At 39.1% G+C, this 19,921-nt stretch overlaps 1 protein-coding gene across 2 annotated transcripts; it reads left to right on the top strand.

The window, feature by feature from the left end:
* Positions 1-3,744: 3,744 nt before the first annotated feature.
* nod2 (nucleotide-binding oligomerization domain containing 2) lies at positions 3,745-19,248 on the top strand. Of its 2 annotated transcripts, XM_038307225.1 has the most exons (12): positions 3,745-3,905; positions 4,124-4,185; positions 4,256-4,682; positions 5,513-5,639; positions 7,140-8,910; positions 13,881-13,964; positions 14,055-14,138; positions 14,254-14,337; positions 14,422-14,505; positions 14,736-14,819; positions 14,960-15,043; positions 18,869-19,248. In XM_038307225.1, the coding sequence occupies exons 3-12, from the start codon at positions 4,293-4,295 to the stop codon at positions 18,939-18,941; spliced, it is 2,865 nt and encodes a 954-aa protein (XP_038163153.1). In that variant the 5' UTR covers positions 3,745-3,905; positions 4,124-4,185; positions 4,256-4,292; the 3' UTR covers positions 18,942-19,248. The 2 variants fall into 2 exon arrangements, with proteins under 2 accessions (XP_038163153.1, XP_038163152.1); XM_038307224.1 differs by having other exon boundaries at positions 4,124-4,682.
* Positions 19,249-19,921: the final 673 nt, after the last annotated feature.

Here is a 19,921-nt window from a genome sequence, read left to right as displayed (position 1 = left end):
TCCACAGCTCAGGTGGAAGAAGTTTAAATCCTGGATTCCCAATGCACGGAGGAGTGGTAACAGTAGGACAATTTAACAGGCATCATAAGCCGAGTTACAGAGATACAGCAAAGATGAAAGGAAATTCTCTAGTCAGATGAAGCGAAAATAGAACTTTTAGTCCTTACTTAAAAAAGAAATATGATTTAAAGTACAATAAAACAACATGGAACATCACCTTAGACATGATCACCTACTATGAAACACGGTGGTGAATGTAGCATGCTGTGGAGATGCATTCTATCAGCAGAGGCTGATTTTGAATATCAGCCTCTGCAAATAAGTAAGGACACTTAACCCAAAGTGGAAGTGCTCCAGTGGTCGCCACGATAAATGCTGTCAGAATAATTCAATTCAATTAAGTTTATTTATATAGCACCAAATTCACAACACATGTCATCTCAAGGCACTTTACAGTTCAACCAGATCATACAGTCAAATTGATTCAAAGTTTTCTATCTAAAGAAAACCAGTTGATTGCATTGACATCAATACAATCCCTCACACTATGCATGCTTGTAGCGACAGTTAAGAGGAAAAACTCCCTTTTAACAGGAAGAAACCTCCAGCAGAAGCAGGCTCAGTGTGAGCGGCCATCTGCTGAGGCCCACTGGGGTTCAGAATAGAAGGAAGGAGCTGGAAACAGGAAGCAGGATGTTTCCTGCTCAGAATTAATTTAGCAGAGGGACCTCCCTACGTTCCTTTTCACTGCATAGGAGGTTTACGGTTACTCATAATGTTTTGCATGACAGGTTCTATGCGCACAGCCCACCTAACGAAGTTTAGCAAGAATACATAATTTCTTCAGTTTCGCTTTGCATGACACATGCTAATGTACGCACCTTCATATATGTTTTGGGTTTAATAATGGAGAACTAAATTTGTTTAAAATTCTCTGTAGTTCTTTTTCAGAGAAGTTCCAATTTGACCAGCATCATCCATGTGCTTTCATGACCTAATCACATATATAAGGCTTAAATCTAGGTTCAGAGCAGCAGTCTGGAGTTCCTTTCCTACCCAGGACAGAGTTTTTAGGTGCAGGAATAGGAGCTAGGAGCTACAATTTGCATTATAGGTGGGAATCCACCAGAGATGGCAAAAGTACTCACTTTCCGTACTTGAGTAAAAGTACAGATACTTGTGTTAAAAAATACTCTGGTAAAAGTGGAAGTACTGGTTAAACTTCTTTACTCAAGTAAAGGTAACAAAGTACAGGCTTGTAAATTTACTTAAAGGGATAGTTCGGTATTTTTGACATGAATCTGTATGGCATCCCGATCACAAGCGGCATGCAATCACACTGACTTACCCCTGGCAGCGTCCTGTGTCTCCCTCCGCCGCGGAAGGAGACATGGCTGTTGTTGGGCTCGCTGTCTGAATGACGGCGCGCACTGATACGAACAGAGAGAAAATAGGACCAATTGATAACGACGTGTGACTTTTTCAACTACAATGTTTTTGGGATGCGAAAATATCACTCTTTTGGACACATAATGTTTTGGGAAGAGAAACGTTTTATTTCGCTGTTCCTAAAAACCTGCAGGACTACTTTCGGCTTGACCAAAACTGGACGATAACTCTGCTCACAGGACGCTGCCAGGGGTAAGTCAGTGTGATTGCATGCCGCTGGTGATCGGGATGCCATACAGATTCATGTCAAAAATACCGAACTATCCCTTTAAAGTATAAAAGTAAAAGTAGAAACCACTTTTTTCATGCCGTTGCCTACATTTTAAATGGATGTCTGCCAATAGGACTAGATCTCCGTTGTGTTCATTTTCAATCATCTCGTCGTCCATGCTACTATGCTAACGCCACCGCCACCAAGCTGCAATGATTTGCCGCCAATGAACACCGCCGAATCTGTCGATTCATCTTGTAGTGGTGCGTCAAATGCAACGTAGATTCCCATCCAATTAGATTGAATTTGGTATTGATGACGTGAAAAATAATAACGGTAACTCCATTGAAATGATTCAAAACTAAAGTAACGAGCCAATTTTTTAAAATGTAAGGAGTAGAAAGTAAAGATATTTGTGTAAAAATGTAAGGAGTAGAAGTAAAAAGTCGCCATAAAAATAAGTAGTAAAGTACAGTAAAAATATCAGAAAAATCTACTTAAGTACAGTAACGAAGTATTTGTACTTCGTTACTTCCCATCTCTGGAATCCACCATTGAAGCTGAAACAAAAACAGCAAAACAGGGTGCAAAGATTTGAATGTAACACTTCACAATAAGGTACACCAAATTTGATTAACTACCAGAGAATGCCCAAGAAACTAATCAGAACCTAAATGGTAGTTAACCTGTACTTACTGGGGGACACCCAGCCCAGCCTTATTATGGGACTACTGCTTAGTTACCTGGGAAACACATAGTAAATCATCAGCAACTAATGGGTATTTAACAGCTACTGATTAGGGGCTTACTAGTAATTTACCACAAAGTTGGAGTAGAAATGATCTGTGTGGTTCTGAATAAACCTTAAATCTGTGAAGCCACATGTTACAAAAACTACTTTACTTAAAAAAAATATTGTCTAGCTATTATTCAATAGACTTTGTTGAGGAAACATCATATTGAGTTAAACCTACCTAATCAATGCATGACTGTTATCTAATGTTTTTTGTGTATCCTAAAGTAAAGTGAAACTCTATGTTCCCCAGGGAACTGAACAGTAGTCCCATTCTAAGAAGGGCTGGATGTTCCCCAGTAAGTACTGGTCAGCATTAGTACCTGATTAGTTTCTTAGGTGTTCTCTAGTAGTTAATCAGTTTTGTGTATCTTATTGTAAAGTGTTTTAAAATTTGGCGGAGGTATACATTTCATTAGGCCTCGTAAACGAGCCCCACCCGCCAGCGGCCAAAATCATTTTTGCCTAATCTCACATTTTTGTCTAGTTTACCAGGCAACATTTCAGCAGGTCAACAGCCTAAACATAAATCCAAATACTCCTCTCTCTTTAAATATTTATTTGATAGGGGCATGCACTGAGAGTTTTAATAATGTTGACATAATGAGTTGGTGTTTTTCTCTTCTTTCCATTTCATATTAACTAGCCTTGTATTTGTCTCGTAGTAAACAGGCTAAAGGTTTTTCTGTGGTAATAGAAAATAAAAGATATACCGGTAAGAGAAATGGGGATTTTACCAACGCTCTGTTGTAATATACTACTGTTGTAACATCATTTTCAAAAAAGGAAACAGTTTTTTTTTATTATTAGTTTTTCTACATAAACTGCGAAACCATGTGAACAATTACACATTGGCTCGTGAAAGCACCACAGGGGGAAAAGAAACTAAATGAATGAGAAAAAGCAAAGACATTCGAAAATAGAAGAATGCTGTATGAAGAGGCTAGTGTTTCAAGCATGATGTTGATTTTCTTTTAATGCAACACTTCCATCATGTGGCTCCAAGACATTACTACAATTAATGTAGACTGATTCTTTTTGATAAACTGAATAATGTGTCTGCAGTGTTTGCCCTTTGGTTTTTTAGAAATGTGTTCCTCTTTATGGTATCTGAGCTGCACGCCGCTGCAAGAAGATACCAAAACATCACCGCATTACAACAAACAAAGGGCTTGGCCAAGTTTCCAGTTGAATCCAACTTCCCCTTATGCTCTTATTAGTGGGCGACAACGACGTCAGGCGAGTGACACCAGCATGATGCCTTTCTGTAGGGTCCAGCTGGTGTTTTAGATTCTGATTCAAAAGGTAACTTTCAGCCTAATTTAGAGACATGGCAACAGTGTGAGTTTCACTTTCAGATGTGGAATGAGGAAGAGGCAGGTCTTAAGCTCTCAAGCATATCTGCAAAAATAACAGATGCAGAGAAGAGAGCTTTGTGGCTGAAATATTGCAGTGAGTACTTCTAGCTTTGCTATGTCTTATAAGTTCTTCTTTTGATTTTGTGTCATGAGTTCTGTATTTTTGAATAACATAATTAATGGGATGCAGTCCCTGTTTGTATCAACAAAATCTGTCAAGTCTGTATATGGAAAAATTGTCTGCTTGGAAGCTTGCTCATCAATGGATGACTCTTGCTGTAGTAGAAACTGTGTTTTTGTCCTTTGTGACAGGATGTTACTGTACGCCTGAGGCAGTAGAAGTATGACTTGACTGCCAGGGCATGCCAGCTGAGGTGAGAAAGACATGCTTTCCCAGGAGGTTTTACTGAAACAACGTGCTGAAATTCTTCACGCCCTCTGCAGCAGTGGGTCATCTGAGCATCTCGAAAGAGTTGTGGATATGCTGCTCGCCCAAGGGGAGCTCGGATGGGAGGATTATCAAAATGTGCTGGTACCAGGAAGGACCCTTTATTGCAATGCAAGGCAACTGCTCGACCTGGTTTATACGAAAGGTGCAGAAAGCTGTGGGCTCTTCTTTGCTGCTGTCAAACAGGTCTTGCCGGAAGCACAGGGAGCTGGTTTATTCTCTTCAGAATTCCCTTCCAGTTCAGATGACAGAGAAAAGCCTCAGAGAACATTTACCGAGGCACTCTTGACTCAAAGGCCAAGTCTCATCAGCAAACTCCAAGGCTGCCTTGATGGTGTTCTGGCAGCTCTTGTGGAATCAGGTCACTTTTCCTCTTCAGATTGTGACGGAGTCCAGCTGCCTATTCACACCCCCTCCCAACAGGTACAGTAACCAATCAATCAATAAATCAACCAAAACATTTTAAATTCAAAGAAGTACTTTAACATACATATTTAATATTCACCCAAAGTGCTGCACAGGTGAATATAAATAGAATATATTATAAAAAAACAACACAATAATAAAAAATAAATAAACAATCCAATGCCGAAGACTTAGATCTACTGACTATTTTCTCTGAAGTGAAAACTAATGTAGGACAGGTTCTTAAAAAGAGCTTTAAATCCATTAAGAGGTCTAGCAGACCTCACAGAAGGAGGGAGACTATTCCAGAGCTAGAACTAGACACCAATCAATTTTATTAAACATATTACATTTTCAGATCTTAGTAGTCCATTCTAGAAAAGATTAAAGCATCAATGACCTATCATGAGGGGGATAAGGACTTACATAACTGTTTGGTATGATGAGGGAAACTTAACAAGTAAACTACACTAATTATATTATTATCAAAAACACGAAAAGATTCTCCCAAAAAGAAAAGCAGAATGAGGCTGTTGCTGAAATACATCTGCAATGTCAGAATTACACTTTCTTATGATATTTTCTTCGCAATTTTAAGGCTGTGACGTGTGAAGCATATGACTCAGACCTAAATTAGTCAAGGCTCACTAAACAGTAACTTTAGTCAAGATATTTTTTCACATAACTCCTTGAAACCACCATTTTCTTTTACAGCACTTACACCACCTTATGATGTAAAGATTTAGGAATGTTCACTAATTTAAGCAGCATTTTCCCTAATGTCAAGCTGTTACCTACAGTAGACCTTTATGATCGTGTTATTGTCATCTGCCTTGCGTGTGTAACAGGCAAGGCGTCTACTTGATCATGTCAGATCCAAAGGAGAGTCGGCAGCTGCTGTCGTCCTGCAGTATGTTGAGCACACCCAGGAATCTCGTCCAAACCTGGAGGAGACATCTCCAACCCTTAACAAAGGTGTGTTGCCAGCAGTGGCTGAAGTTTCAGCCCTGTTCTTTTTTGAAAGAGCACCAATAAAGTTATGTTTGGATTCATAAAATGATGCAAGGTTAAATGTTAGTGGGGCCGGTTTGTATGGCTTTATAGTTGGTAAATACACGCAGAGAAAACAGGTGAAATGTTTTGACCTTCTAAAATACATTCATGACTAATCTGGTTGTATGATTGCGCTCATTCAACCAATCAATGGTTCAAATGTTGCTTCCATGTGAGTTCTCTCCTCTTTATTGAATCACCGAGAGGACCAGTCCCTTCAGCAAAACACCTAAAACATGATGCTGACAGTCCAGAAAAATGGCAGGGTGTTCTTAGGCTTGTACGTTTCTTTTTTTTTTCTTTTTTTATACAGTGTCCTGTGTGGTGATTTGACAATAAGAATCATTGTCTTGATGCCAAAAAGAGCCCAACAGATTTTACTTTCACAAGCGGAGCAGTACGGCTATCGCCATAGTGTTCCGCTTCTTTTATGCATATAAATTGCTTTATTGGGCTGCTCGTTGGGGCAGTGGGTGGCACTGCTGCCTTGCACTGCCTTGCACCTTGCAGGTTCGATTCCAGGCCTGGGGTCTTTCTGCATGGAGTTTGCATGTTCTCCCTGAGCATGCGTGGGTTCTCTCCGGGTACTCCCTCCCACAGTCCAAAAACATGACTGTTAGGTTAATTGGGTTCTCTAGATTCTCCTTAGGTGTGAGTGTGTGCGTGAATGGTTGTTTGTCCTGTTTGTCTCTGTGTTGCCCCGCGATGGACTGGCGACCTGTCCAGGGTGTACCCCTTCTCTCGCCCGTAGACAGCTGGACCAGCACCCCTTGTGACCCCACTTTGGATAAGCATGTAGGAAAATGGATGGATGGATGGAATTGCTTTATTCTAATTATGCAGGAAGTTTTCCAGATTATATGGACATTGCAATGTAGGTAGAACAGGAAAGGAAAAACAGAAAAAAAGGAGAAAAGATGAGATAAAAGGGAAATAATGCTAAAAAACTTTCAGTCTGCTTCATCATCTGCAAAGAGATGTAAAAAGAACAGCACAACCAACGGACATGATAATAGACATACAATAAAGTAACACCTAGATACTATTGCTCAAGTATAAGTAGTATTATTAAATCTGACATGTACTCTGTGTTACCTAAAGATAAGAATATGGGCTTTCTGTATGGAAGTGAATCTCTAGGTACCTTGAGATTTCCTCCTAATGTAACAATGGTTTTTATGGCAAAACATTTCACCACACAATATGTCTCCAGAATTTGAGGCAACACTTCCTCGGTGCATTCACAAACTACGTATAATGCCACATTGTGTAGCGGTTGGAGTCATTGCTCTTTTCATAGGCTTAGCCAATATTAGTACAGAACTACCCACATTGATAATCAATTTTCATCTTTTACAAGCAGCACAACAAGTTTTGTTGGTTTTTATCTAATGTTTTTTGTATTGTCTTCTTGCCCCTCAGAGTTTGTAAAGTACCGTAAGAAGCTGAGCAGCTCTGTGTCAGCACAGTCTCGCTTCCTCAGTACTTATGGAGGGACCAGCCATATGCCATTAGATGACATCTACACTGATCTCCACCTAGAGCTACCGAACAGCAGTGGTGATGACTACAAATCCTTTGATTTTGAGGACATATTTGGTCCTGTTGGAACAGTAAATGAAGATGCAGACACAGTGCTGGTATCTGGAGAGGCGGGGAGTGGAAAGAGCACCTGGCTGCAGAGGCTGCACCTTCTCTGGGCTCAAGGAGTTGGCCTTCAGAACTTTGTCCTGCTGTTTCCATTTAGCTGTCGCAGGTTGAACTCAGAGCAGAGGGATCTGTCAGTGAAGGAGCTACTTTTTCAGCACTGCTGCTGGCCGGACAGAGAGCAGGAGGAGATCTTCCAGTTCATTCTGGATCACCCTAATCTTGTCCTCTTTACCTTTGATGGTCTAGATGAGCTTAAGCAGAACTTGGTGGATGAACATATAATTTGCTGCCCCAACCAGCAGGCACCTGTTCATGTACTATTATTCAACTTAATCCAGGGTTCTCTAATGAAAGGGGTGAGAAAAGTTGTTACCAGTCGTCCAGAAGCAGTGGGGCCTGGTTTGAAAAAACACTTACAGAAAGAGGTACATCTGAAAGGCTTCTCACCTTCTGGCATTAACTGCTTTGTGAGAAAACATCACAATGATCCGAATGAGGCTGCTAAGGTCTTGGAGTCTCTACAGGCAAACACAGCTTTACTTGGACTTTGCCACATTCCAGTTCTCTGCTGGATAGTCTCACAGTGTCACAAGGAGCTGCTTGGATGTGGAGAGGGAAGTCTTCAAACAGTTACTGATGTTTACCTGATGATCTTACAACACTTTTTCCAGCACCACAGCACCTTTAAGGGAGCTGTTGGGGTAAACTGGCTGCAGCAGAACCTTGGGACAGTCTTGCGTCTTGGCCAGCTCGCCTTAGAGGGAATATTAAATTCCAGTTATGTCTTTTCAGTCACAGACTTGGAAACATGCAGCCTCACTGAGTCTGATATCTGCATGGGCTTTCTCATTCAAACCAAAAACATGTCCCTGGTCCACAGCATATGCTATGAATTTCTTCACATCACAATGCAATGCTTCTTTGCCGCTATCTATACTATTTTATCAAGTAACACTGGCCGCTCAGTTATCCCTAAGCTCTTTGAACTGCATGAAATGAAGAAAAGAAGCCTCAGTAGTGCATGTTTTTATCTGCCTTGCGCTAATGAACATACTATTTCAGAGGACCATTCTACCACAGCAGAATCCCCAAATCTGCAAATCACAGCCACCTTTGCTTCTGGACTCCTGTCCCAGAGGTATCGAAAGCTCTGGTTTCATTGCAGTTCAAGTGTTTTGCTAGAGAAGAAGGCCAAACAAGCAGCAAAATGCCTTTCAAAAGGCATGCAGCAACATTTCAAGTCGATCCCTCAACCTGTGCAGGGGGAGAAGAAGAGTATGCATGCTATGCCAGAATTTGTCTGGCTCATTAAATGTATCTATGAGATGCAGGAGACCAGGATTGCTAAAGATGCCATGAGTAAGTTAGAAGTTGACCACTTGAAACTGACATACTGTAACATTGGCCCTGTGGAGTGCACAGCACTTGCTTTTGTGCTCCAACACCTAAAGAATCCTGTAGGAATCCAGCTGGACAACAACTCCGTGGGCGATGTTGGAGTGGAGCAGCTTCTTCCCTGCATGCACGTTTGTAACTCTTTGTAGTAAGTCCAACATCTGAACGCCTCTTTGCTTTAAGAGTTTGACTAGATAATAGCTTTATTGGCACAGCTAAATGTCAGAATAATCCCATATTATCTTAGACTTTTCTGATCCATCATTCAGTATCTGATCTACACCAATATAAGGCTTCTGATCATCCCTCAGGAGGCAAATGGAGACTACAGATGGGTTTTCACTGTCCAACTAATCCAAGAAATATCAGGCAGCAGACTCTAATGCAGATAATATGCTATGTATGGTACACAAAAACTTTGTTTGTTTTTCAAAGACTTAAATACTTTAGGGTAGCAACAGAGTTTAGACGAACATTAGCATACTGCATGGGGAATACTGACTAATTCTAGACCTCACCCCTTTTGTTTCGAGCTGCATAACTCCAAAAACTGCCTCTCGCTCTTCTTGCTGTACCCTGTTGCATACCGTAATTGAAATGATCAATACTTTTAGAATTCATTCTGGAATGATTGGTTTTCTCACTAACAGTAGCTTAACTGGTTTTAAAGGGATCTTGTGTAAGAATTACTGTCATCTAGCAGTGAAAAGGGGGTATTTCACTCATACGCTATACCTCAGTGCGTCAATGCCTTGACAAAGCAACTCCAGTATGTCTTTCTGCTGGAGTTCTACAGAAAACATTTCCTTTGCTAAAAATGAATTATCTCTGTACTGGTAGCACGATCCATCAGCTCATTGTGCATGCCGATAAGAAAAACATCTGGGTCGCCCTCGATTGTACTTTATCAAAAAGGACCAAAATAATTGTTTTCCCTCCCTAGCAATAATAAGCATACTAATTTGCAATGTGTAAAAGTTAACAATTTATTTTCTGGTAAAATTAATGCCTTCAAATCCTTTCTGTTGCATCACTCATCTGTGCCCGATCTGTCCCAAAAATGGGATCCTACGCTTCTTCAGGACAGCTTTGGATTTCTACAGAAATACAGTCATTTTGAGTTTTATATTTGCCTTTTGTTGTAATGCAGATGTAATCATATTTTATCGGACTTCTCTGAGCATGTCTGATGATGATGTCAAACAAGCAATTTTAGTATTTGGTGATTTAACGATAGAAATAAGTACTTTCAGTACCTTAAATACATTACTTATAGAAACCTGGATAAATATTTGCTTGCATATGCACAAATTAGCTGATGGCATGGGTCCTGCTTCTGCTACAGATTGGATAGTGACACTGCCGTAGTGTCAATAAACTGTTTCTTTAGCTGCTGGCCAGGTAGTTAGCTAGTTTAGTCAACTTCTCCCTCTCTTTACCCAAACTTAGTGTGTCATAAAACAAAAAAATAATTAAAAAAACAATAGAAACTTAGGAAAAAAAATGCAACAACACTGATAATGCAGTGAAATTGTTTACAGTGTCTGTGGTTGTCACGGCAAAGAACTGACAGCTTTCATTGCGGCTTTGTAATCTACTTAACCAGAGAAAAACCTGCAATTCTGTACCAACAAGACTGCTGTATGTTTGTGGAATCTACTGTTTTCTATAGTAGTGAGCAACCCTATCTCATATAACTGAACGAAAAAATTGATAACTTCAGCCTTCCTTTTAAATCTTCCTCATTTTTAACTCCTTCCACCTGGGGAAGGCTTGCCCAATGTTTTTATTTTATTTTATTTTTTTTATAATATCTATGGTTTCATTGACTTCTAAGTCTTTTCTCCTTTATTGGAGATGGTGAAACCGTGTCTTGTGCTGCATGTGCATGGTGCTGTACTGTGCCGTAGTGGTGCAAACTAACTTTGTTGTGTTAGTCTACAAACGATCCTCACCACTGCCTCTCAATCACACTGAACTGCCTGCATGTGCGATATTCCATGCTTTAGTATTATTCTATCACTGTACTCTCAAGATGACAGACTGTACAGTAATTGCAATTTGCAAACAGTTGACAAACTTTGTGTATAGACTAATCTAAATTTGTTTGCTTTTGAATATGCGTCTGATTATTAGTGGAGGTAATAATACACCAATTATAAAACATGTATGAATGCAGTTATCAGGTTCAGGCAGTTAAAAAGAGAAATTGTTGACAATATCCTTTTAAAAACTGGGGAGCTTCTGTGTTGTTTGTTTTGTTATTGCACCTCGTATCTATTAATGATAGTATTCAACAGCTTATTAAAGTTTATAGGTTAGTTTTAGGTAATTTATTTATTTATTAAATATAGGACAGTTCATATTAATTAACATGAGTTCAAAAAGTCCGGATGTAAATGTTTTTTGTTTTTTTTTACTTTTTTTATGGCCCAAATTTAGCTCCATACCTCTAGCCATGTAGGCAAATTTCCATTTGCAGTTCCAGGGCAGGTTGATGTTGGCAGGGCAGGCAAAGCCACTCTCAAGAAAATAAATACATATTATGACAAAGGCAACAGCAGTAGGCAAGAGACATTTTATCAAAACATATAAAAACAGAACAAATAGTAGCAAACGGGTGATGTAATAAATGAATGAATTAATTAATTAATTAAAATATGCTTTTGCTGCTACGGTTGTTATACACTATATTGCCAAAAGTATTTGCTCACCTGCCTTGACTCACATATGAGCTTAAGTGACATCCCGTTCCTAATCCATAGGGTTCAATATGACGTCGGTCCACCCTTTGCAGCTAGAACAGCTTCAACTCTTCTGGGAAGGCTGTCCACAAGGTTTAGGAGTGTGTTTATGGGAATTTTTGACCATTCTTCCAGAAGCGCATTTGTGAGGTCGCACACTGATGTTGGACGAGAAGGCCTGGCTCTCAGTCTCCGCTCTAATTCATCCCAAAGGTGTTCTATCGGGTTGAGGTCAGGACTCTGTGCAGGCCAGTCAAGTTCATCCACACCAGACTCTGTCATCCATGTCTTTATGGACCTTGCTTTGTGCACTGGTGCACAGTCATGTTGGAAGAGGAAGGGGCCAGCTCCAAACTGTTCCCACAAAGTTGGGAGCATGGAATTGTCCAAAATGTCTTGGTATGCTGAAGCATTCAGAGTTCCTTTCACTGGAACTAAGGGGCCAAGCCCAGCTCCTGAAAAACAACCTCACACCATAATCCCCCCTCCACCAAACTTTACACTTGGCACAATGCAGTCAGACAAGTACCGTTCTCCTGGCAACCGCCAAACCCAGACCCGTCCATCAGATTGCCAGATGGAGAAGCGCGATTCGTCACTCCAGAGAACGCGTCTCCACTGCTCTAGAGTCCAGTGGCGGCGTGCTTTACACCACCGCATCCAACGCTTTGCATTGCACTTGGTGATGTATGGCTTGGATGCAGCTGCTCGACCATGGAAACCCATTCCATGAAGCTCTCTGCGCACTGTTCTTGAGCTAATCTGAAGGCCACATGAAGTTTGGAGGTCTGTAGTGATTGACTCTGCAGAAAGTTGGCGACCTCTTCGCACTATGCGCGTCAGCATCCGCTGACCCCGCTCCGTCAGTTTACGTGGCCTACCTCTTCGTGGCTGAGTTGCTGTCGTTCCCAAACACTTCCATTTTCTTATAATACAGCTGACAGTTGACTGTGGAATATTTAGGAGCGAGGAAATTTCACGACTGGATTTGTTGCACAGGTGGCATCCTATCACAGTTCCACGCTGGAATTCACTGAGCTCCTGAGAGCGACCCATTCTTTCACAAATGTTTGTAAAAACAGTCTGCATGCCTAGGTGCTTGAATTTATACACCTGTGGCCATGGAAGTGATTGGAACACCTGATTCCAATAATTTGGATGGGTGAGCAAATACTTTTGGCAATATAGTGTATAATGTTGTATTGCAAAAAATGCGTCCAACATGAATTTCGTTTTATTGGTTATTTTCTTGAGATGAGGGTTCAAGGACAATTTAGAATCGATAATTGCTTCTAAGAATCTGCATTGCTGAATCACAGTTAATGTGCATTCTGGTTGGATAAAGTTCTTCGTTTAGTGATTTGGATAAAACAAACATTTAAATATAAACCCAACAGGTTAGCCTGGGTATTTGTGTAGATATTATTGGAAAAATTCTCCTTTCAGTATACATTTGGCATGTTGCAGATAGACAGGCTTTTAAGGAAATTAATGATGCAAGTTTATAAGAGGAGGCCCAAGGTTTATCCCTGAGGAACACCCATATAGTTATTAACACTGCTCAAGGTGACACTACTGAGCAGATCACACTGCTTTCTGTTTTCTAAATATGACTTTATCCACTTCACAATAATCAGTGATTTAATGAGGATGTCATGTTTTACTGTCAAAGGCCTTCTTGAAATCCTCTGTCCTTCTGTCCAGCTTGTATGTGATGGTCTTTAATAGGATGATATCTGTGGTCTTTGTTTTGAAAAGGCCAAATTATAAAGGCCCCAATGTTTATCGAATAGAATCTAAATGTGGTATGATTTATTTGTAAATGCAATTTTCTATTACTATTTACAAACACATATTTTACAGATTAGCCTGTAGTTGGCCACATCCAGGCAGTCATCTGTTTTAAAAATATGAGTCATGATAATTTTCCAAACACTGTGAAATACTTGTGTATTGAGAGACAGTAACCTACATGTTTTTTTAAAAAAAACTGTCAATTCCATAGACATCTCTGGCACAGCTTTTTTAGAGATGAAATTATAACTTATACTTTTGAATGGATTGTTTGATGAAAATATAATACTGCATCTTGATTGACTGGTGTATTCAAGCAATCTGTGCAATTTAAATTATACATATAATACATACATATAATAGTACTGTTTGCGTTCACTTGCCACTACACATGAATCATTGGTTATATTATTTTCCTTTTACGTATATGAGGCTTAGTTTCCTTTTTTAAATTTCTTCCTGCAGTTAGTTTTTTTACATTCAGCAATTTGTTCAGTGTATAAATAAAAAATGTAACATACCGTATTTAATTTATGTTTTTGTTATATTTATATGCAAATGTTTGTTTCTTATTTATTAGCCTCAGAAATAATAACATTACAGACGAGAGCATCCGCAAATTGATCGATAAAGTCATCCACCTTGACAACTTCCGGAAAATTGCGTAAGTATATTAGCAACCGTTGCAAACTTTATTATAAACACACAGCTAAATTGCTATCAGTTTCAATAATATTTCATTCATTTTGTCCAGGCTCTTCAACAACAGGCTAACTGACGCTTGCACACAGCATTTTTCTTACCTGCTAAAGACCAAACAAAATTTCCTGTCCTTAAGGTCAGAACACACCATCATCAAAAGTGACAACCCTATAGAGAAAATAGTTACATTTTACATCATGCATGGTGGCTGTGTAAGGTACCAGAACAATACAGTACTTTATATCTTTCAGGCTGGGTAACAACAATATTACAGCAGAGGGAGCAAAGCAGCTGGCAGAAGGACTGAAATTCAACAATTCACTGCAGTATTTAGGGTAAAACATGTTTTGTGCAAAAATATTTTGTTTGTTGTGTATTACCCAGTTGCTTACAGTATTGTTATAAATTTGTTTTCTCAGGCTATGGGGCAATAAGATAGGAGATGAAGGAGCCAAGGCCCTTGCAAGTGCTTTACAGAACGGCAATTCCATTGTCTGGATCAGGTAATATTTGTTTTAAACATTTGCAAAGAAAATGTACCATAAGCCTGGACAGAGTAGAAAATAAAACTAGATAGGACTGCTTCTGTTATAAGGGCATATACGTTGCAACTGTTTTATTGTTTTTTTTAAGTATTTCAGAAATCAGTCACATTTTGTCATCATTATGATCTTGTTTTCACATACTGTAAAAGCAATGATATAAAATAACATGAACATGCATACTCTGGCAGCCTTGTAGGCAATGGTGTTGGAAGTGCAGGGGCCATTGCCCTCTCTAACATCATCAGGAACAGCACATCGCTGGAGGAGCTCTGGTAAGTCTTAGGGGAGTCTTCATACCTTCACAAAGGTAGATTTCATTTGCATGAACCAGCTGTTCTTTTTTTTCTTTTTGTCATTTGAATAAATCTTGCAGCATGACTAAAAAAGGCAGTTTTCTTATTTCCTTTGTAAGGTTGACTGAGAACTGCATAACCAGAACAGGAGTGGAGTCTCTGACTCAAGCTTTGAAACACAATGATCATGTCAAGTCAGTATGGTAGGTAATTTGCTTGCAAAAACATTTCCACCCCTTGAACTTTTTTACAAATATATCATATTACAACCAAAAATGTGAAAGCATAATTATGTATGAAAACCAACTGCTACTCTGCCTTAATACACTGACTGCTCTACTAACAACGCTGTATTATATATTTTTTCTATGTTTATTATGAAGTTTGCTCATCTGTTACCGCTCTAACAGCTTTAACTACGCTGCAAAGGCTGTTTATAATGTTTAGAAGAGTGTTTTTGATCAGAGGTGCATTTTTGAGGTCAGGCCTTGACGGCCTAGCTTTGCAGTATACACTCACCGGCCACTTTATTAGGTACCCCATGCTAGTAACGGGTTGGACCCCCTTTTGCCTTCAGAACTGCCTCAATTCTTCGTGGCATAGATTCAACAAGGTGCTGGAAGCATTCCTCAGGGAGTTTGGTCCATATTGACATGATGGCATCACACAGTTGCCGCAGATTTGTCGGCTGCACATCCATGATACGAATCTCCCGTTCCACCACATCCCAAAGATGCTCTATTGGATTGAGATCTGGTGACTGTGGAGGCCATTTGAGTACAGTGAACTCATTGTCATGTTCAAGAAACCAGTCTGAGATGATTCCAGCTTTATGACATGGCGCATTATCCTGCTGAAAGTAGCCATCAGAAGTTGGGTACATTGTGGTCATAAAGGGATGGACATGGTCAGCAACAATATTCAGGTAGGCTGTGGCATTGCAACGATGCTCAATTGGTACCAAGGGGCCCAAAGAGTGCCAAGAAAATATTCCCCACACCATGACATCACCACCACCAGCCTGAACCGTTGATACAAGGCAGGATGGATTCATGCTTTCATGTTGTAGACGCCAAATTCTGACACTACCATCCGAATGTCGCAGCAGAAATCGAGACTCATCAGACCAGGCAACGTTTTCCCAATCTTGTATTGTCCAATTTTGATAAGCTTGTGCTAATTGTAGCCTCAGTTTCCTGTTCTTAGCTGAAAGGAGTGGCACCCGGTGTGGTCTTCTGCTGCTGTAGCCCATCTGCCTCAAAGTTCAACGTACTGTGCATTCAGAGATGCTCTTCTGCCCACCTTGGTTGTAACGGGTGGTTATTTGAGTCACTGTTGCCCTTCTATCAGCTCGAACCAGTCTGGCCATTGTCCTCTGACATCTGGCATCAACGAGGAATTTTTGCCCACAGAACTGCCGCTCACTGGATGTTTTTTTTTTTTCGGACCATTCTCTGTAAACCCTAGAGATGGTTGTGCGTGAAAATCCCAGTAGATCAGCAGTTTCTGAAATACTCAGACCAGCCCTTCTGGCACCAACAATCATGCCACGTTCAAAGTCACTCAAATCACCTTTCTTCCCCATACTGATGCTCGGTTTGAACTGCAGGAGATTGTCTTGACCATGTCTACATGCCTAAATGCACTGAGTTGCCGCCATGTGATTGGCTGCTTAGAAATTAAGTGTTAACGAGCAGTTGGACAGGTGTACCTAATAAAGTGGCCGGTGAGTGTATATTCTAATTCATCCTAAAAGTGCTGTGGTTAGACCAGAGTTGTAGCACAAGAATGATTATGAATACATGAAATTGTAGCCCCTGCCTCCTATCCCCTGTTCCTAGCCCCTGTTCCTTCACCTTTTGCACAATCAACGGTAAAGACACTATTGTGGGTAGGAAAAGAACTCTGGCCTGCTCTGCGGAATCTGCCATTATAGGACGGAAACACACAAGCATTTCATCCTTTTTGTGTGGCTGATGCCTTCCATGGATCTGGTAGCCGTTTCTCAGGTTCCCTCTCCAGAAAAAAAACCCCTTATAATTCCCTGTTACCCATGTTAACCATGGTAGGCATGTAGCACAGTTAAAAGGCAGACATTGTAGAAAGATCTTTGTCCAATTAGGACTACAACTTTCCAAAAAGAACTAAAAAAAAAAACCCCAATCACACAATCCAAAATATATGATGGTGTGTACCTTTGCATGCATTACACACACTACACCTGAAGCAGTACACTTGTTGTTTTTTTTGTTGTTGTTCATTTCTGCTATTCGAAAAAAGTTTAAAAAAGTTAAAGAAATTAAGTTGTTTAGGCCACTCTAATTGCCTGGAACTCGAGCGCTACTCCAGACATTTTTGAATTAAGAAAGCTTCCTCGATGGGAAGCGAAACGCCTTCAAACTTGGAAAACAAAGTCCAGACGTTTTTTTTATTTATTTTTTTTTAAACTTTTTTTTGGAATGACTATGACCTGGATGACTGAGAATCTTCACCAGCTTAAGTCATTTCCGCTAGGAAAGTTGTCCTTATAAGGTCTGTCTCTCAAAATATTTTGCCAATCGTTATAGCTCCTTTGCACCAAGTAGGATTGTCAGGAAGTCCCTATGGTAAATAAATTGAAGAAGCATCCTGCTTCCGCTTCCTACCTCCGTCCTTACAAATGCTATTAAGGCAACACCTATCATGGCTACCACTGATGCACTTCTGTTTTGGCTACAGTGCTTACTGATTGCATTGGAAGCCTATGTCTTTATTGCCTTGCTTTGTGTATTTTATCACAGTCATGTTGGAATAAGGATGGGAAAATTCCCAAAAATGTTCCTACAATGTTAGGGTCATAAAATTATCTGAAATGTTTTGGTAGATTAAGGCATTGAGCGCTCTTTAAGTGAAACTGGGCACATCCATTTATCAAAACCAGTCTGAAATAAATCTGTTCAAATGGTATTTTCGAAACCAAGTCTGGATTAATACACAGAGGGAGAGAATTAATTACTCTAGAGAACAGGTTTCAACTTACTGCTTTATAATCCAGTAGCAAAACCCTTTATATCAGTGCCCATCCATTGCATGTTACTTGGTGATGGTGATGTCCATTGGAAATGGCTTCTATTAAGATCTTTATGCACTGTTTTTGAACTCATCTAAAGGCAGCATGGGATTTGGTGGTCTAGCAGCTTTTCTACATAAAGTAGAATAAGCCTTTGAAAACTATTTTCCTCTCTATTAATTGAACCACCTCTGTGATTAGAACTGACCTAACACTTTGTCGCTAATTTGATTTTGTTCCTAATAAATTATATCAACAAAAAATTTGATCAATTAGTAAATCTTATTCCTGTGAGGGTTCTAAATGTTCTATGCATGTGGCCATAGAAGTGATTTTAGGAGTCTGTGAATACGTTTGGAAAAATAATTAAAAGACAAAAGGCCCTCACTGAGTGTCTCATTAGAATTAACCCAAGCGTGTGGGTGGATACCTGGAAAATTGTAAAAACTGAACCAGCATGAGTGGTTTGGGGAAGCATTCTACATCATTACTTGGGCAACAATGGCTCTGGTGAAAGGAATAATAGGGACGGATTTGTCCTGTAACAAATTGGTTGCTAGTTTGAGTCCCTGCTTTGTATGTGTGTCTTTTGTTGTTGTGTCATTGGGACACTTCATGCTCCGTGCCTGCTATTGGTAGTTAGAAGGCTCATTGGCGCCGTTGTAGGGCGGGTCTTTCTAATGTAATATATCAATAGAGATTCAACCTTATCAACCTTATCTATGTAGCTTACCATTATCAGTGTGGGAATGTGTGCACGAATGGGTGAATGATGGAATGCAGTGAAAAGCAATGTAGGGTACTAGAAATTAATGAAGTGCTGTATAAGACCATTCATACAGAAATAAGATCAAACACCAGTATAATGTAAGAGTTAGTAACATTTAGAACTTCAATAATCCAGTTTAGTCTGGCTATAAACACTTAATTCAATAGAATTTGTTGATGATTAATTCAACTCTCCTCTTTTTCTGATCAGGTTGAAAAACAATGACCTCAGTTCAGCAGAGGTTGAAAAACTGCAGAAGACTGAATCAAGACTGGTTTTCTGAGTTTGATATCCTGTCACTCTGGGAAATAGCTTTTTGCATTGTTGTAACAAATATATATATATATATATATATATATATATATATATATATATATATATATATATATATATATATATATATATATATATATATATATATACTTCTTGATGGGATAATGTAAACACTGTGTATTTGAAATTGTATTTGCTTTTTATTCTTTCATTTTTATTGTTTTAGTATATTTGCATGTAGAGTTACACTTGCCGGAAAAGAATGTTACTGTCATTTTCTCTCTAATGTGCAAAGACAATAAATATTTATTTTTCAACCGTGACATGTCACAACATTTATTAACATTCAAGAACTAAAAATAGAGCAGGCCATTTTTAGAGAACAAGAAACCTGGTTAGACTAGATTTTCCTCTATTTTTATCACGTTCAACAGCCAAGCTATTTAAGCTATCTTCCTGCAATATGCATATTTTTTTTTCATTGAGAAGTGCTTTTCATGCTGAATAATATTTCATATCTATATTTTATTGTAGGCAATAGATTTTTCAATGGCAGCACGATCATATTTTTATCTTAGAAAAAATGCCACACTGACTTTTTGTAAGTCCTGTTCACTGTTTATATTATTTAAAAAAAATGTTTTGCATCAGTAGGCATTTTTTATTAATATTTGGGCATAGCCATATTAGTCTTAATATATTGAACTTTGATTTGTTTTTATTGTATAACAATAACATCATGTTTACAATAAAAAGCTTCATCTGCACGATAGTAACCATATAGTAAACATTCATAAAAAATTAACATTTAAGTATTATGGATTATTTAACATCCTTTTAACAGAAATTATACATATTTCATCATGTTGTTACCACAAAAGCCAATAATGTTTGTTGAAAAATAAATAATACAAGGTAGCCTATTTTTTTTTTTATCTTTTTGTTTGAATAGCTGCAATAATATAATAGGTTATGACAACAAAATGTTTC

Source organism: Cyprinodon tularosa, unplaced genomic scaffold (assembly GCF_016077235.1).
Source record: "Cyprinodon tularosa strain WSP-4 unplaced genomic scaffold, ASM1607723v1 ctg604, whole genome shotgun sequence".
Taxonomy (NCBI): Eukaryota; Metazoa; Chordata; class Actinopteri; order Cyprinodontiformes; family Cyprinodontidae; genus Cyprinodon; species Cyprinodon tularosa.
The sequence above is the reverse complement of the archived record's forward strand: the minus strand, read 5'-3'. Positions and strand labels throughout refer to the sequence as shown.